Genomic DNA, 12481 nt, shown 5'->3' on the forward strand with positions numbered 1-12481 from the left:
TATGATGTAGTATGTCATATGTCAGAATTATCAAAAGGAGAAAAAAACATTGAAGTTGGTGTTCTTTTTATCCATGACTGCCTTTTATTCCCATCTTTGCATGCTCATACATCTGAAATTCAACAGTTGCCTAAAATCAATTTGAGGAGAATGAACTATAGATAATCCTCTTTTTAAAAGTTAGTCTTATGTTTTCAAAATGCTACTTTTCCCCTTCACATTTGACCCTCTGTACATTATTCAGAAGTGTTGTGTCATTGTTTGTATTCTTCAACAAAAGTAATTCTTTATGAATGAAGGAAGTATTTTCTTTGGGTTTTTTTTTTGTTCGAATCATCCTGCCTGTTGATTAAAAAGTTTGTTTTAATAATTGCATTTTGAATTTTTATTTTAAATAATCATCAAGTGTAAATGAAGCAGACTGGCATAGAAGATGCTGTTGTTTCTTGTAATTTTAATACTACATATTTCCATTATGAATGGAAAATTCTGAATTCCAGTGTGAAAGGTATAAAATCTTTGTTTCCTACGTGCACATCTATAGAGAGTAAGAGTACAGCATTACAATTTATGTTTAAGTAATAAGATAATTTCAAATATAAACATGCTGTGAATAGAGGGTAGAAAGCAATTCGCCTGTTTACTTATTTGTTTTTGAAATTAGTTCAGATATAAGAGCTGAGGAAATAGTGTCGAGAAAGTGGTGTCCCATATAACAGACTAAGGAAGGTAGTGCCAGCCACCACTCTTCACTTCTGTCTTGCCGTTTCACCTGTTGGAGAACCATTTACAATGATAATTGAGGATGAAAACTAATACCAGCTACCGTTCTCAGACTGATACGTGGTCTAGGCCCCTTTGCTTCTTGAAGCTGAAGGCGTAGCATCTGCCGAAATTGTTTAGAAACTGGACAAAATCACAAGATCTTTGTGGAAAAATTCTGATATTCTCTGCTGAAATTAAGAAGTAGATAGGGTCAGTTGTAGCTGGCATAATTCAGAAAAGTTGTAAGAAATTCTCTAAGTGTTCCATTGCTTTCTATCATTTCCTCACTCTTTTTTTGTTTCAGGTCAGGTTAAAGAAGCTGAAACAAGAGAAGCTGTCCTGAAGAATGAACTCAAAAAGCATCAAATTGAATTACCACAGACAAATATAGTATGACTTATTTAATACTAAACTCCATTAACATATCTAAAATTTATATCAATAATATATCAATACTAATATTGCTGAATCACACCTGTTACCAAAACAGTGAAAATTTAAACTGTAGAAAAATTAGTGAATCAATGTCAAAGAAAAGATTTTTTTTTTATTGTTCTGTTAGTGTGAGGATCTTTTAAAATGCTGTTAAAGAACTAAGAAGAACCTTGTCTTTTATATCCTGGTCTTGTTTTTCTGCTGATCATGTTTCTGCTAAGGTTGCCAGTGTTACTGGTACTGCTAGATGTTACAGTGGGTTTTTGGAGGCTAGTCAATATATACTGGATGTATTCTGGCATAAGTAAGCCAAAGGAAAGCACTTTTTTTTATTAGAGAATCAGAGAATTGCATATGTTATTGCCAAAGTTCATATAAAAATAAGTTTGGAAATACTCAGGGCAATGTACCCCATTGCTAATTGCCTTTAAAGATCCAATTATGTTTTAAGAAATTTCTAGAAAGTTTTCAAACTACTAACATTTGGGAGAAGAAAACACCTATGTAAACAATTATCTTTAGATCAAATAAGACCAAGTTATAGTCATTAATCACAAATCAGTAGAATTAAATTGCAGTCATAGTACTGAAGTTCCCCCTACTGGCTAAATTTTTCAAGCCTGGACATAGTCGCCTTCTGAAATAGTTTCTTTTTGTGCATTCATGATTGTCTCTTCCTGCTGTTTTAAACTGTCTTCACTTTTGTCTCTAATCAAGCACTGATAGTTCTTTGTGAAATGCTCCTTGAAGTCCTTAAAAATTAAAAAAAGAAAAAAAAAGTAGTAATTAAAAAGTTTGTTCACAATTCCAGTGAGCTTTCCCTTTGCTGTTCTCTGGGATTGTGCATGGTGGTCCCCTATACATTAAAAGTCTGTTTCAGGTTATTGAGTGTTTATTGTTAGAAAATTAATTGATGGCAGATGACTACTTCTGCTGCTCAGTACATGCTTGCTGATTTTAAATTTTCATTCTCAGCTTCAGTATGTGGATTCTCTTCTGAAAAAGAAGATGTTGGAACAAGAAGGAGTAATGAAGCAGCCAAGGAGAGCTTGTACCCTCCCAAACTATCCAAAAGGCAACCAGGATATTCTGGGCAAGGTGAGTTTTCTTGCAGGCAGCCTTCTAATAAGTTCTGTTCCACAAAGTGGTAGTGATGGAAAAATTACCTGATGACCTGCTCCCCTGACAGAGCCATTAACGAGGAATTGAATGTCTGTTTGAAGTTGCAGGATTATTGTGGTTACTATGAAAGGGGACATGGTCTTGGTTTCTGTTTTGACTGTTGTAATTTCTGTGGTACAGATTGCACATTTAGCTCAAATTGAGGATAACGAAGCAGCAAAAGTCATCTCTTGGCACCTGGCAAGTGACATGGACTGTGTAGTCACACTGACCACGGAAGCTGCTCGGTCTATCTTCGATGAAACTCAAGGTCGGCAGCAAGTGTTACCCCTTGATTCTATTTACAAGAAGACACTTCCAGATTGGAGCAGGTAGAGAAAAAACAATGAAAGTTCTGTGTTTGTATTACATACTTCTTCAACTCTTTTTTTCTTGTCTAATTTAATTTTTAAATGTCAGTTAAAAATTTGAAGTATAAAATTTCTGGATTTATTATTATAGCAACAGTAATGTCACTTGAAGTGTTAGCTGAAATCTCAGCTCTACATCTTTAACTGCTGTGTGATGTTCTTTATCTAATAAGGTGTTTCTATTAAATAAGATAATCTTCTTTTTCTTCATATCTACATGTTTTCTAGAGCAGGAATTTATTTTAAATAATTATAGTGCTTGTAATCAGATTATAACTTTCAAAAATCCAGTTTCAGAACACATTCCTAAAATCATCTATAGTAATAGAAATTCATTTTGCTATTTCAGCTGCCTGAAAAATAAAGTACAGTATTTCTGCTCCTGAAAATAATTTGCTTATGGAATAAGTAAATATTTGCTAATATAGTAAGAATGCCCTTTAGAAAATATCTGATGTATAAATGTATTTATAATGTTCAAATTCTCAGTTTCCTAATACAGTGCATTAAAACTTCTTCATAAATAAGTCATATGAATTTATTGGAAATAATGTCTCATAATAACTCAGTGTTTTACTAAAACATTTTTTATATAACTGACATTTCAGATAATAGTGGAATCATTCATCTAATGTGGAAATACTAAGATGCATTCAGTTCATTTGGAGATTCCTGACTAGAATAAGGACTAATTGCTTTCTTCTTTTCTTCTCCCTCACTGTCCCCTTTCTTTAACCAGACCTTTACCTCACTTGAAAAATGGAAGAACTTACTTCAGACCTATTGGAAATCCTGTATTTGCCAGAGATTTGTTAACATTTCCAGATAACATAGAGCATTGTCAAACAGGTAAATGATAAGAAAAAATCATTAATAACTTCTTTCTTTTAAAGAATGAAATACAGAAGCATCACAAATTATAATCCATTCAATAATCTTCACTGATACGTTTGCAAATACCAGCATACATTCCTCCTGAGTTCTGTTGGTAAAAATAGGAGGGCATTAGCATTAATTATTTTTAAACAAAAGTTTTGAAAATTTCAACCATGACCACTTTGTTCTGCTTGTTGTCTTAGTTTCATTTTCTCTACTTAGATGTATGGCAGGTTTTTTCTTTTTTAAATTCCTGCAGCATTATCCTATTCCCAAGCTCTTTAGAGCAGGGACTGACCATCACACGATGAATTTTATAATCTCATATTGTGGAAGTTACTCCTTTTGTTAGGCTTTCTTTCCAGTTCGATTCCTCTCAGAAATGTGTAATGCATAGATTTAAGTACATGCAGACTGAACTGTACATGACAGTGTATGTTATGCTTAAGCAGCTTAACAATTGTGAGAAATCCTTCAATTTTTATGTAGATTTCAGTTTAGGAAATATTGTCCTCTTGCTCTTTCTAACAATGTAGTAATCCCTACCTTTTCCTACACTACTTTTTTTAATTAAATAGATCTGCTCCTTTATGTGGAGAGTTGGAGTCTGTAGTTACTTGAGTAAGTTTTGCGTTTTATTTCATGACTTCCCACTATTGAAGTATTCCTTTCTACTGTTAATAAAGACAAATTTTTAACCCTGTGCATTTTCAGAAAGTTAGATATTGACAGACTTTTAACTATAAATTCTTCTTTGTGCCCCTTGGAGGAATTTAAAACTACATTGCATGATACATCATGCATGACTACATTGTTCGATTTTGTATGGAACAGACTTATATTAGCAGAAGTGTCTTAAGGTCGGTTGGATCATTTGCCTGTGAATGTTTTTTTCTTTGGTCGCCCATTGAATATGAAGAAAAATATTAAGAAACTGAAAACAAAATTCAGCATTCCAGGAAGATTTTAAAAAATATATCATTTTTATAATTTCACGAAACTTGGGATTTTAGTATGTGTGTCTTGATAAATGTAAAGTATCAAGAGAGTATTTTATTAGAAAATACACTCAATTATGCCAAAGGGCACTTAAATGCACTAATTTTTTTTCCTTGTGAATTCACTGATGAAAGCAGAAGATTCCATATATGTCTCAACCTCAAGAGAATTTTGTTGAAACAAAAATTATTTACATGCTATTTCCCTTGCACTTACCTTAGAAGATGTAATAATGATGCCTCAGAATTGACTTTTCAAAACTCAAGTTATTTTGCTCTGGAGAAATTTCATAGTTCAAAAATTTATATTTTTCAGTGTTTGGTATGCTGCTGGGTGATACTATCATTATAGATAACTTGGATGCTGCCAACCACTACAGAAAAGAGGTATGTTTCAATTTTTCTTTAAATTTAAGGATACAGATATATTGCAGAGCTACATATTTAATACTTTAAAAACTTATGGTAATTTCCAAGTTTAATGCTGTGTTAGCTGTTAGTGTGCTTACTGTCTGTGGGTCTCAAAGCACTTAACCGTGAATGAAATCTCTATTATTGGCACTGACAAAATTACCTCCATTCAACAAATTCTATTATGTGAATGTTGCTGTGGCACATGGGACCATGTTTCCAAAGATAAGCATCTTCATTTCTGCTGTGTTAGTGTTAAACACAAGTTCTTCTGTACTTTCCTAGTCACTCTGTGTCATAAAATACAGGAGTCTAAGGCACATGGTGAAATTTCTGGTCCACTTGACTAAAAACTTGATGTGAAACTTACTTGATGTTTTTGAGACCCATTTTATTTAGGTTTAATGATGCATGTTTTAGCTGCCAAGAGTCTCTGAGGAAGTGCTGATACTGGGCACTTTTACTTTCAGCATATGAGTTTGCTAGAATCAAAATAATGATTGAGCATAAGAATGTAGAACTGTACTGACTGCCACTGCTTCCTAATTAATATATGTTGATAATCAGCTTTTCCCAACTATAGATCTAAATTCTGCCTTCAGAGTTCCGGTAAAATGTGAGAACATGACACAAAAAAATTGGTCTTCATAATTATTGACAATACTGCTTAATTTTAATATATGCATTCTCTTGCTTGAAAGCAAAGTCATGACATAATTTCATAAAATATGTTTTTCATTAGGGGACAAAGTTGCATTGCAGTTGAAAAATACAAAGGTTCACAACAGTATTGCTAAAAACATAGATTTTCTGTGGAGTTACTAATTTATTATCAATTTTTATGCCTGTGCAGGTTGTAAAAATTACACACTGCCCTACCTTGCTGACGAGGGAAGGAGACAGGATTCGCAGCAATGGAAAATTTGGAGGCCTGCAGAATAAAGCTCCTCCAATGGACAAACTCAGAGGAATGGTATTTGGAGCACCAATGCCAAAGCTTTACTCTACTATCTCTCTACAGATAGGTGGGTTAATGAAGTCACAAACATACAAAACTTACAAAGTTATATTGCTTGTCCTATGTTTTTTATTCTCTGATGTAATACAGAAAGGAAAAGTTCAATTTAGCATACAGTTACTTTAAGAAGTAGGAGCTGTACAGTGTTCTGTTCATAAATTTGCCTTTTCTTAAAAGCTTACAGATATTACATTTCCTGAAATGCAAAATAATAATAATGAGATAATCCCCTTTTTTCTTAGTCTTATTAAGGAAGGTGTATAAGCAGTAATAATCATTCAAACAGATGTCATGAGAAGCTTGAGCTGATTGAATTCCAGCATCACTAAGAAACAAATTTTTGGTCTTGCTACTCTGGAAACACCATAATCAATTTAGAACTTCTTATGTGCAAGTGAGCTCTATGAAACAGTGGTAGAAAAATTCATGTTCTCAAGAGATAATATCTCATAAGCTATCCTATTTTCTGTTGAATCACTTCCATTTCTTTATGTGCTCAGATTATTGATTTTAGAATAAAGGTAAGAAATTAAGTTAGAAGGTGCAGTTTCTGACATGTAACAACTGACCTGACTGAGTAAAACACTGGAAAGTCTTACTTGCAAGATTGTTCTTAAATACTTAAGTTTAAAAAGAAAGGACATGAAGTTATCCATGACAGTGCAATGGGGGGGTGTGGGGAGAGATCACACATACCTATTAAAGTAGCCATATATATGACCAAACTACTTAGCACTGACACTTGAGTAGGAGAAAAAAAATACAGACTAAAATACACTGGGTTTAGCACACTTTGTCTGTCAGCATGTTTTCAATTGTTGAACTCCGTTGTTACCCAATACAAATGAAATTGGAATTTTCTATAGTTTAGTACTGTAGCAATCGTGGTAGAAGAAAAGGGCATGTTTTAATTTCACTTAGATACTAGACATTTAAAGGAAAATCATAGTACAATTCCATTTAAAGGACAGCATCTCATTACACAAGGCTTGTTTTGAACTTAATTTTACACTTAACATTAGTTCTGATGTGCTCTTTTTCAATGTTTGTAGGATAAAAGTTGCTTAATCTGTTATTACACTGGCAAGGTACTTGTAAAATAAGCCATACTAAGAGTCTGCAGTGCCTTTTGTTAGTTTGTGGTAGCTCTCTGTGTGAGAGCTTTCACCCCGTGGCAAACTTTAGGTCATTTAGTGTTAAGCTTTGTGCAAGATACCTTGTACTCACCTGAAAATAAAATGAATGAGTCCAGGCTAACATGCTTGAACCCTTCCTTTATTACTTGACATATTTATTCAATGCCTGGATGTGGAAAAAATTTTGTCTCATGTGTTTAAAGAGGAAGGAGGATTGTCAACAAAATACACCTTTGTTTATCTGAGTCTGCTTGATTAGATTTCCATAGTGACACAGAGTGAAACTCAGTAAATGTTCACTTGGTCCACAAGGTGGAATACAATTCAAGTCAATAATGCAAGCTTCTGCTTTGTAGTACTGAAAACACAACATGCTACAAGCACCTCATGTCATCAGAGGTAGAAAATTTCACTTGGAGCACACAGGCAACAAGATCTGTACAGTGATAGCCATTTTCCACATAATTTTTAGAGCTTGCAGGTACTTAACTGTCATCTAAGATACGGACTCAAAAAAGAGAAGAGGAGTCAAAATATTGGATGTGATTTTTTTTTTTTACAGTCATTTTAAGAGCAGACACTATAAGTTTGGATGGTTTTTTAAGTAGTGTTTTTGAAAGATGTGTTTTCTTGTGGATTTATACATTGCCTGGGTTGTATTGGTAGCATTCTAAATCAAAATGGTCATTTACTTACTGTTTTGTGGCTTATTGTTTTATTTCTCAATTAGATCTTCTTCAGCAATACCGTGCAGCAGTGATTAAATTTGATAATGTGAATAAGGACCTTGATTTACATTTGCAGTCACTGAACACTCCAGAAATGCAAAAGAAAAAACAGGAACTTGCTGAACAAGAGAAAAGCCTCAAGCTAGTAAAACAAAAATTGGGTAGGTTATTGTATTATAATTTTGGTGTGCTATAGGAGGAGAACAGTTAACTGCAACCAGTTACAAACTAAGAAATGCAAACTATGAATGAAAATTGCTAACGTTAATTAGTAGCTTAGAGATGTCACATTTTAGGGAAAGAATAGAAAAACTGTATGTAGTAGTATGATGCTGTGGATATTGCCTGGAGCAGCACTGCCCTGTATTGTGTTCAGATAAGAATGTGGTCGGTCTGTATCTTGTGAACATGAAACTATGATCTCACTAATAAGAGATTATATAACTGTTAGTGTGGCTGGCCCTGTGCTACAGTACATTGGCATGCTCTTTGAAATGACAGTGTAGTTAAGAGCTGAATTGCTTTTGCTAAGGAAACACAACCAAAACATTGTGCTATAAAAAGAAACACCCCGAAGTCTGCAAGGATTGTCTGAGTTACTTTTTTTTTTGTATGTCAATATGAAATAATATTTTAAAAAATCAACATTTACTCTGCGACAGTTATAAATAAATCGTTTTAACTGTCATCTTTGAACTCTGTTTCAGATATAAGGTAACCATAAAGTTTATGACATTTCTAAAGTCGTATTTCAAAGGTCTAATTCTACTGTTATAGGGCCCATTTATAACCAGCAGGTTTCATTTTTCTGTTAATGGTTCTTACTTGCAACTTTTTCATAGGTATGACTCCTGCTTTATCAGATAAAGGTGCTGAATCATTACTTCAGCCTATAATGTTAGATATATCTGACACCCCCATTCCTCCCAAAAGAATGCGAAGAGACACAGTGAAAAAACTGTATAGGTGAGTATTTTCTGAATCTAGTAATTATTTTCCCATAATCTGAATTCAAAACAAAAACTAGTTTATTCTGCATATTTTTTAATTCTTATTTGTATCTTATAAGCAACATTGAGTAGATTTTGCATAAAGCTGGTATTCAAGATAATTTTTAATTTCTTTAAAATTTTTACCTCCTTTAAAAGTTAAGCCTCATATAAAGATTTGCTTACTAATTCTAATTCTGTTTCTCTTTATGAACTGATCAGCATCTTTGTGCATCACATTCCCCATATTTTCTGGTGTATTCCACACTGTTACATCCAAAACTATTTGAGATGGCTTGGTCTCTAAACTCTTTTAAGGTCTGCTGTCAAATACTGGATAGATGAACAGAGAAATAATTATTCTTATGGAAGAGAATCATTCTTACACTATTTTTTCTAAGTAACTGTCTGAGGTGAACTGGTGGTAAAGTGTTTTAACTATCTGTTCTCATTCCCTCTGTGCTGATGAGTGTTTGAACACATGCACACACACACACACACACACACAAAAAAAAAAATCTGGGAAATCTGTGTATCTGTATCTTTAAAGTGACATGAAACTGTCTGCCTTTGCCATTTCTCATGTCTCTCCTCATGACTACGTAATTGTCTTTGCTGAGCTATGATCATGTTTCTGAGATTATTTAAATCTTACCCAGTAATGTTCTGTGAATCTCAGAACAAGTGTTCACTATATTGCTATGTCTCTTTATTTTTTATACTTGTTACTATTTAAATTTTTTCTACTTATAGAACTAAAGTGGTTATGTAGTTAAACTATCTAATATGAACCTGTTACTATTCTTCATTTTAACAAAATAAATACAGTAATAAAAAGCTGTGTACAAATATGGGGTTTATATTTTTTATACTTGTGGGAGCTCTATGTTATATATAAAAAGCTTTGTTTATAAGCCACTGTGCTATGTTTTGTTTAGCCCAGAAGAATGGATCTCCTCTCCTGCAAGGCAGCAGCAACAGCAAGTGCTGCAAATGGCCTCTTCAGAACTTAATGGAACTCCACGGAAAAGAAAGGCATAGACTGATCAGACTTGCTGGGAAAAGCTGTGGATTGAAAATGTGAATACATTCAGTTAAAGGAAATACTTATGCAGTATTACCATTACTCTGAAGATTTTTATACTGATAGAAGGTATAAATGTATTTCAGTTAGTAGGAACAAAAGTGTAAGTATTTAACATTGATAGCCCAATTTTTGTATAGTTAATTTTCTTTCTAAAAGCTTTCAGAGTTTTTAAGTTTGTGTGTGAAAAAAGTTTTAAATATATTCTTTTTTATTTATGAAAATAAAAGATCTTTTCAGTAAAACTGCTTCAGTACAAAGCACTGACAATACAGTCACTTGCATTGAATAGATTGTGTCATGAAATTAGACTTTAATTTAAAAAGCATCCCAAACTGTCTTGAGGAAGATAGTCAAAGGTCATTTTTAGGTATCTGCATTGTAAAGATTGTAGTGATGAACAGGGCAGAAAAGGATCAGGCATGATTAAAGATAGAATTTCAGCCAGGGTCAGAGCAAGCAGCTGGAAGCAGACTTGATGGAAAGAAAAAGATAGGACAAGAGCAGGAAGCTAAACTTGAAAAGTATAAAAACTATTAGTTGAAGCCCTGTGAATAACGTAGGAGACAGTGTTTAGGTGTATGGATGTATGGGTTCACATCTGCCTCAAAGATTTTCTGCCTCAGAGTGAATATTGACATCAAATCTACTGATCTATGCTCTCAGTAACATGCAGTTTATATTCATACTCCTTTTCTGGAAAAGGACTTTAAACTTAAAAAGACATGGTGGTCTCCTGTTGGAAGTTTTAGACTGCTAATCACTGGTGCACATCTCTATGACAGTTCTAAAAAAATGAAATTTCTCCAAATTAAGGAGAAATAAAGCAGTGTAATTTGTAGTTGAAGGTTTTCCAGAGCTTCATGCTTTAAAGATGGGTTAAACATCAAATTATCCTACTCTTAAAGAGAATAAATATATTCAAGTATAACATGCAAGACCAGCAAGAAACTAAGCTAGCCCTACCTCAGCCCTTTTTTCTGTTCTTTCTCTCTAAATTTAGACATCAAGACTTGAATCAGGTAGCCATCATGAAGGGTTTGCCATGTAATAATTTGTCCCACCACACCAAGTTACTTGATAGTACTTCTTTTAAATGCATTTATTTTAATTCTGACATCTGCCTAGGCTCAGCCTCTGGATAACTTTGAATCTTATTGGTTTAAATATGTATTCCTGCAGAAATGTTTCCTGTTGGAATTCATCTCTTGCCTTTGGTAGTCAGTGTAGGCTCTATTAGCATCATGTGATGTATCTCCCTGGTGAAAAAGGCAAACAGAATATTAAGGATGGTTTCCAGTGTTGTGCAATAGCTATCAGAGATTTCAGGAAATTTCACCAGGGAACTTTCAGGGTTTTCCAGCAAAGTGATGGCAAGTTACTACAGTGCAAGTCACTGCTTTGCAAAGCTATTGAGGGCAGCTGATTTGGTCGTGACAACAAACTGGAGCTCTGAAGGTAAGTGTCAATTTTTTTCCTTTACCCACTTTTTATTCTGCAACAGAGCAGAGCAGGGACCTGAGCCATGCTAGGCAGTGTGTTGTCCTCACTGATTTCATGAGGGGCTGATGAAAATCCATGCACGAAACTAGGAGAAAGTGGTTGTGGTTTTGGTCTGGGCCTGCTTTTTGACTAGCACCTAGGGATGCAGAGACTGCCTGCCAGGTGAATGGGGATGGATACCCCACCTAACCCAGGGAGGTAGGTTGGATGACAAGTCCTTTCTGCCAAACCACACTTGCAATATTACAGCCCCACCGTCAGTATCATGGCCCTGACTCTACATCTCTACAGTCCCAGTATCACTGGTACTTCTCTAGTCATGTATCTCATCTGAGACTTCCTCTGCCTCCTCCAGGGCCAAAGTCTCCTTGTCAGCCAGAGCTGCAGTTCAGGGAAAGAACAGTCAGAGGGAAGGAGGTAGAGATCATGCCCAGAGAGCAAAGGGGAGGCAGGGAACCACTGTAGGGTGTTTCTGTGTTACTGCTACAACAGTAGCCTGGATGAAAAACACATACATTCCAAATGTCCTTGAGACATTGTGAGACTGTAGCAGTGTAATTACTGGAAGTTTTCTGCTGAAGCCTCCAGAGTAGGTGCACATTTGGTTAAGTTAGCATTATATTGCTATCCTGAACTCCATTTCAGCTAAGCCTTTAAAGAGATTTGCGGTCACCATTGGTGAATGGTTCATTCTTCAGTTGGTCACAATGGGAAAAGAGAGAGGTAAGTTGCTTGCTTTTTAGCAGCAAAGGTGTCAGCTGTTCATAAGACTTGGATGATTACAGTACATTGCTGCGATTTTGGTAGTGTCATTTTGTGGATGTTTAATAAAGCATTATTAAGGAACTGTCATTAAAATTTGTGCCTTCATGCACCAACATTTTCTCCCAATAATTTGTTCAATTTAGGGGTTTTTATTAATACTTAGGAAACAAAACCCTTTAAAGTTGCATTTCATGATGACACAGCAAGGATAGGCAGCCATCACAGACCAGATCTGCAGAGG

General features: G+C 34.6%; 1 protein-coding gene across 1 annotated transcript in view; it reads left to right on the forward strand.

Annotated features, from left to right (window-relative positions):
* Nucleotides 1-10246, forward strand: part of SMCHD1 (structural maintenance of chromosomes flexible hinge domain containing 1) — a 67918-nt gene extending 57672 nt beyond the window's left edge. Inside the window, exons 40-48 of the mRNA XM_068191229.1 lie at nt 1070-1155; nt 2176-2298; nt 2503-2693; nt 3472-3581; nt 4923-4993; nt 5871-6042; nt 7902-8060; nt 8742-8865; nt 9827-10246. Of these exons, the coding sequence (XP_068047330.1) occupies nt 1070-1155; nt 2176-2298; nt 2503-2693; nt 3472-3581; nt 4923-4993; nt 5871-6042; nt 7902-8060; nt 8742-8865; nt 9827-9929 (1139 nt within the window). The 3' untranslated portion in view covers nt 9930-10246. The remainder of the gene's footprint in view (nt 1-1069; nt 1156-2175; nt 2299-2502; nt 2694-3471; nt 3582-4922; nt 4994-5870; nt 6043-7901; nt 8061-8741; nt 8866-9826) is intronic.
* Nucleotides 10247-12481: the final 2235 nt, after the last annotated feature.

The sequence above is a fragment of the Anomalospiza imberbis genome, chromosome 1 (genome assembly GCF_031753505.1).
Source record: "Anomalospiza imberbis isolate Cuckoo-Finch-1a 21T00152 chromosome 1, ASM3175350v1, whole genome shotgun sequence".
Classification (NCBI taxonomy): Eukaryota; Metazoa; Chordata; class Aves; order Passeriformes; family Viduidae; genus Anomalospiza; species Anomalospiza imberbis.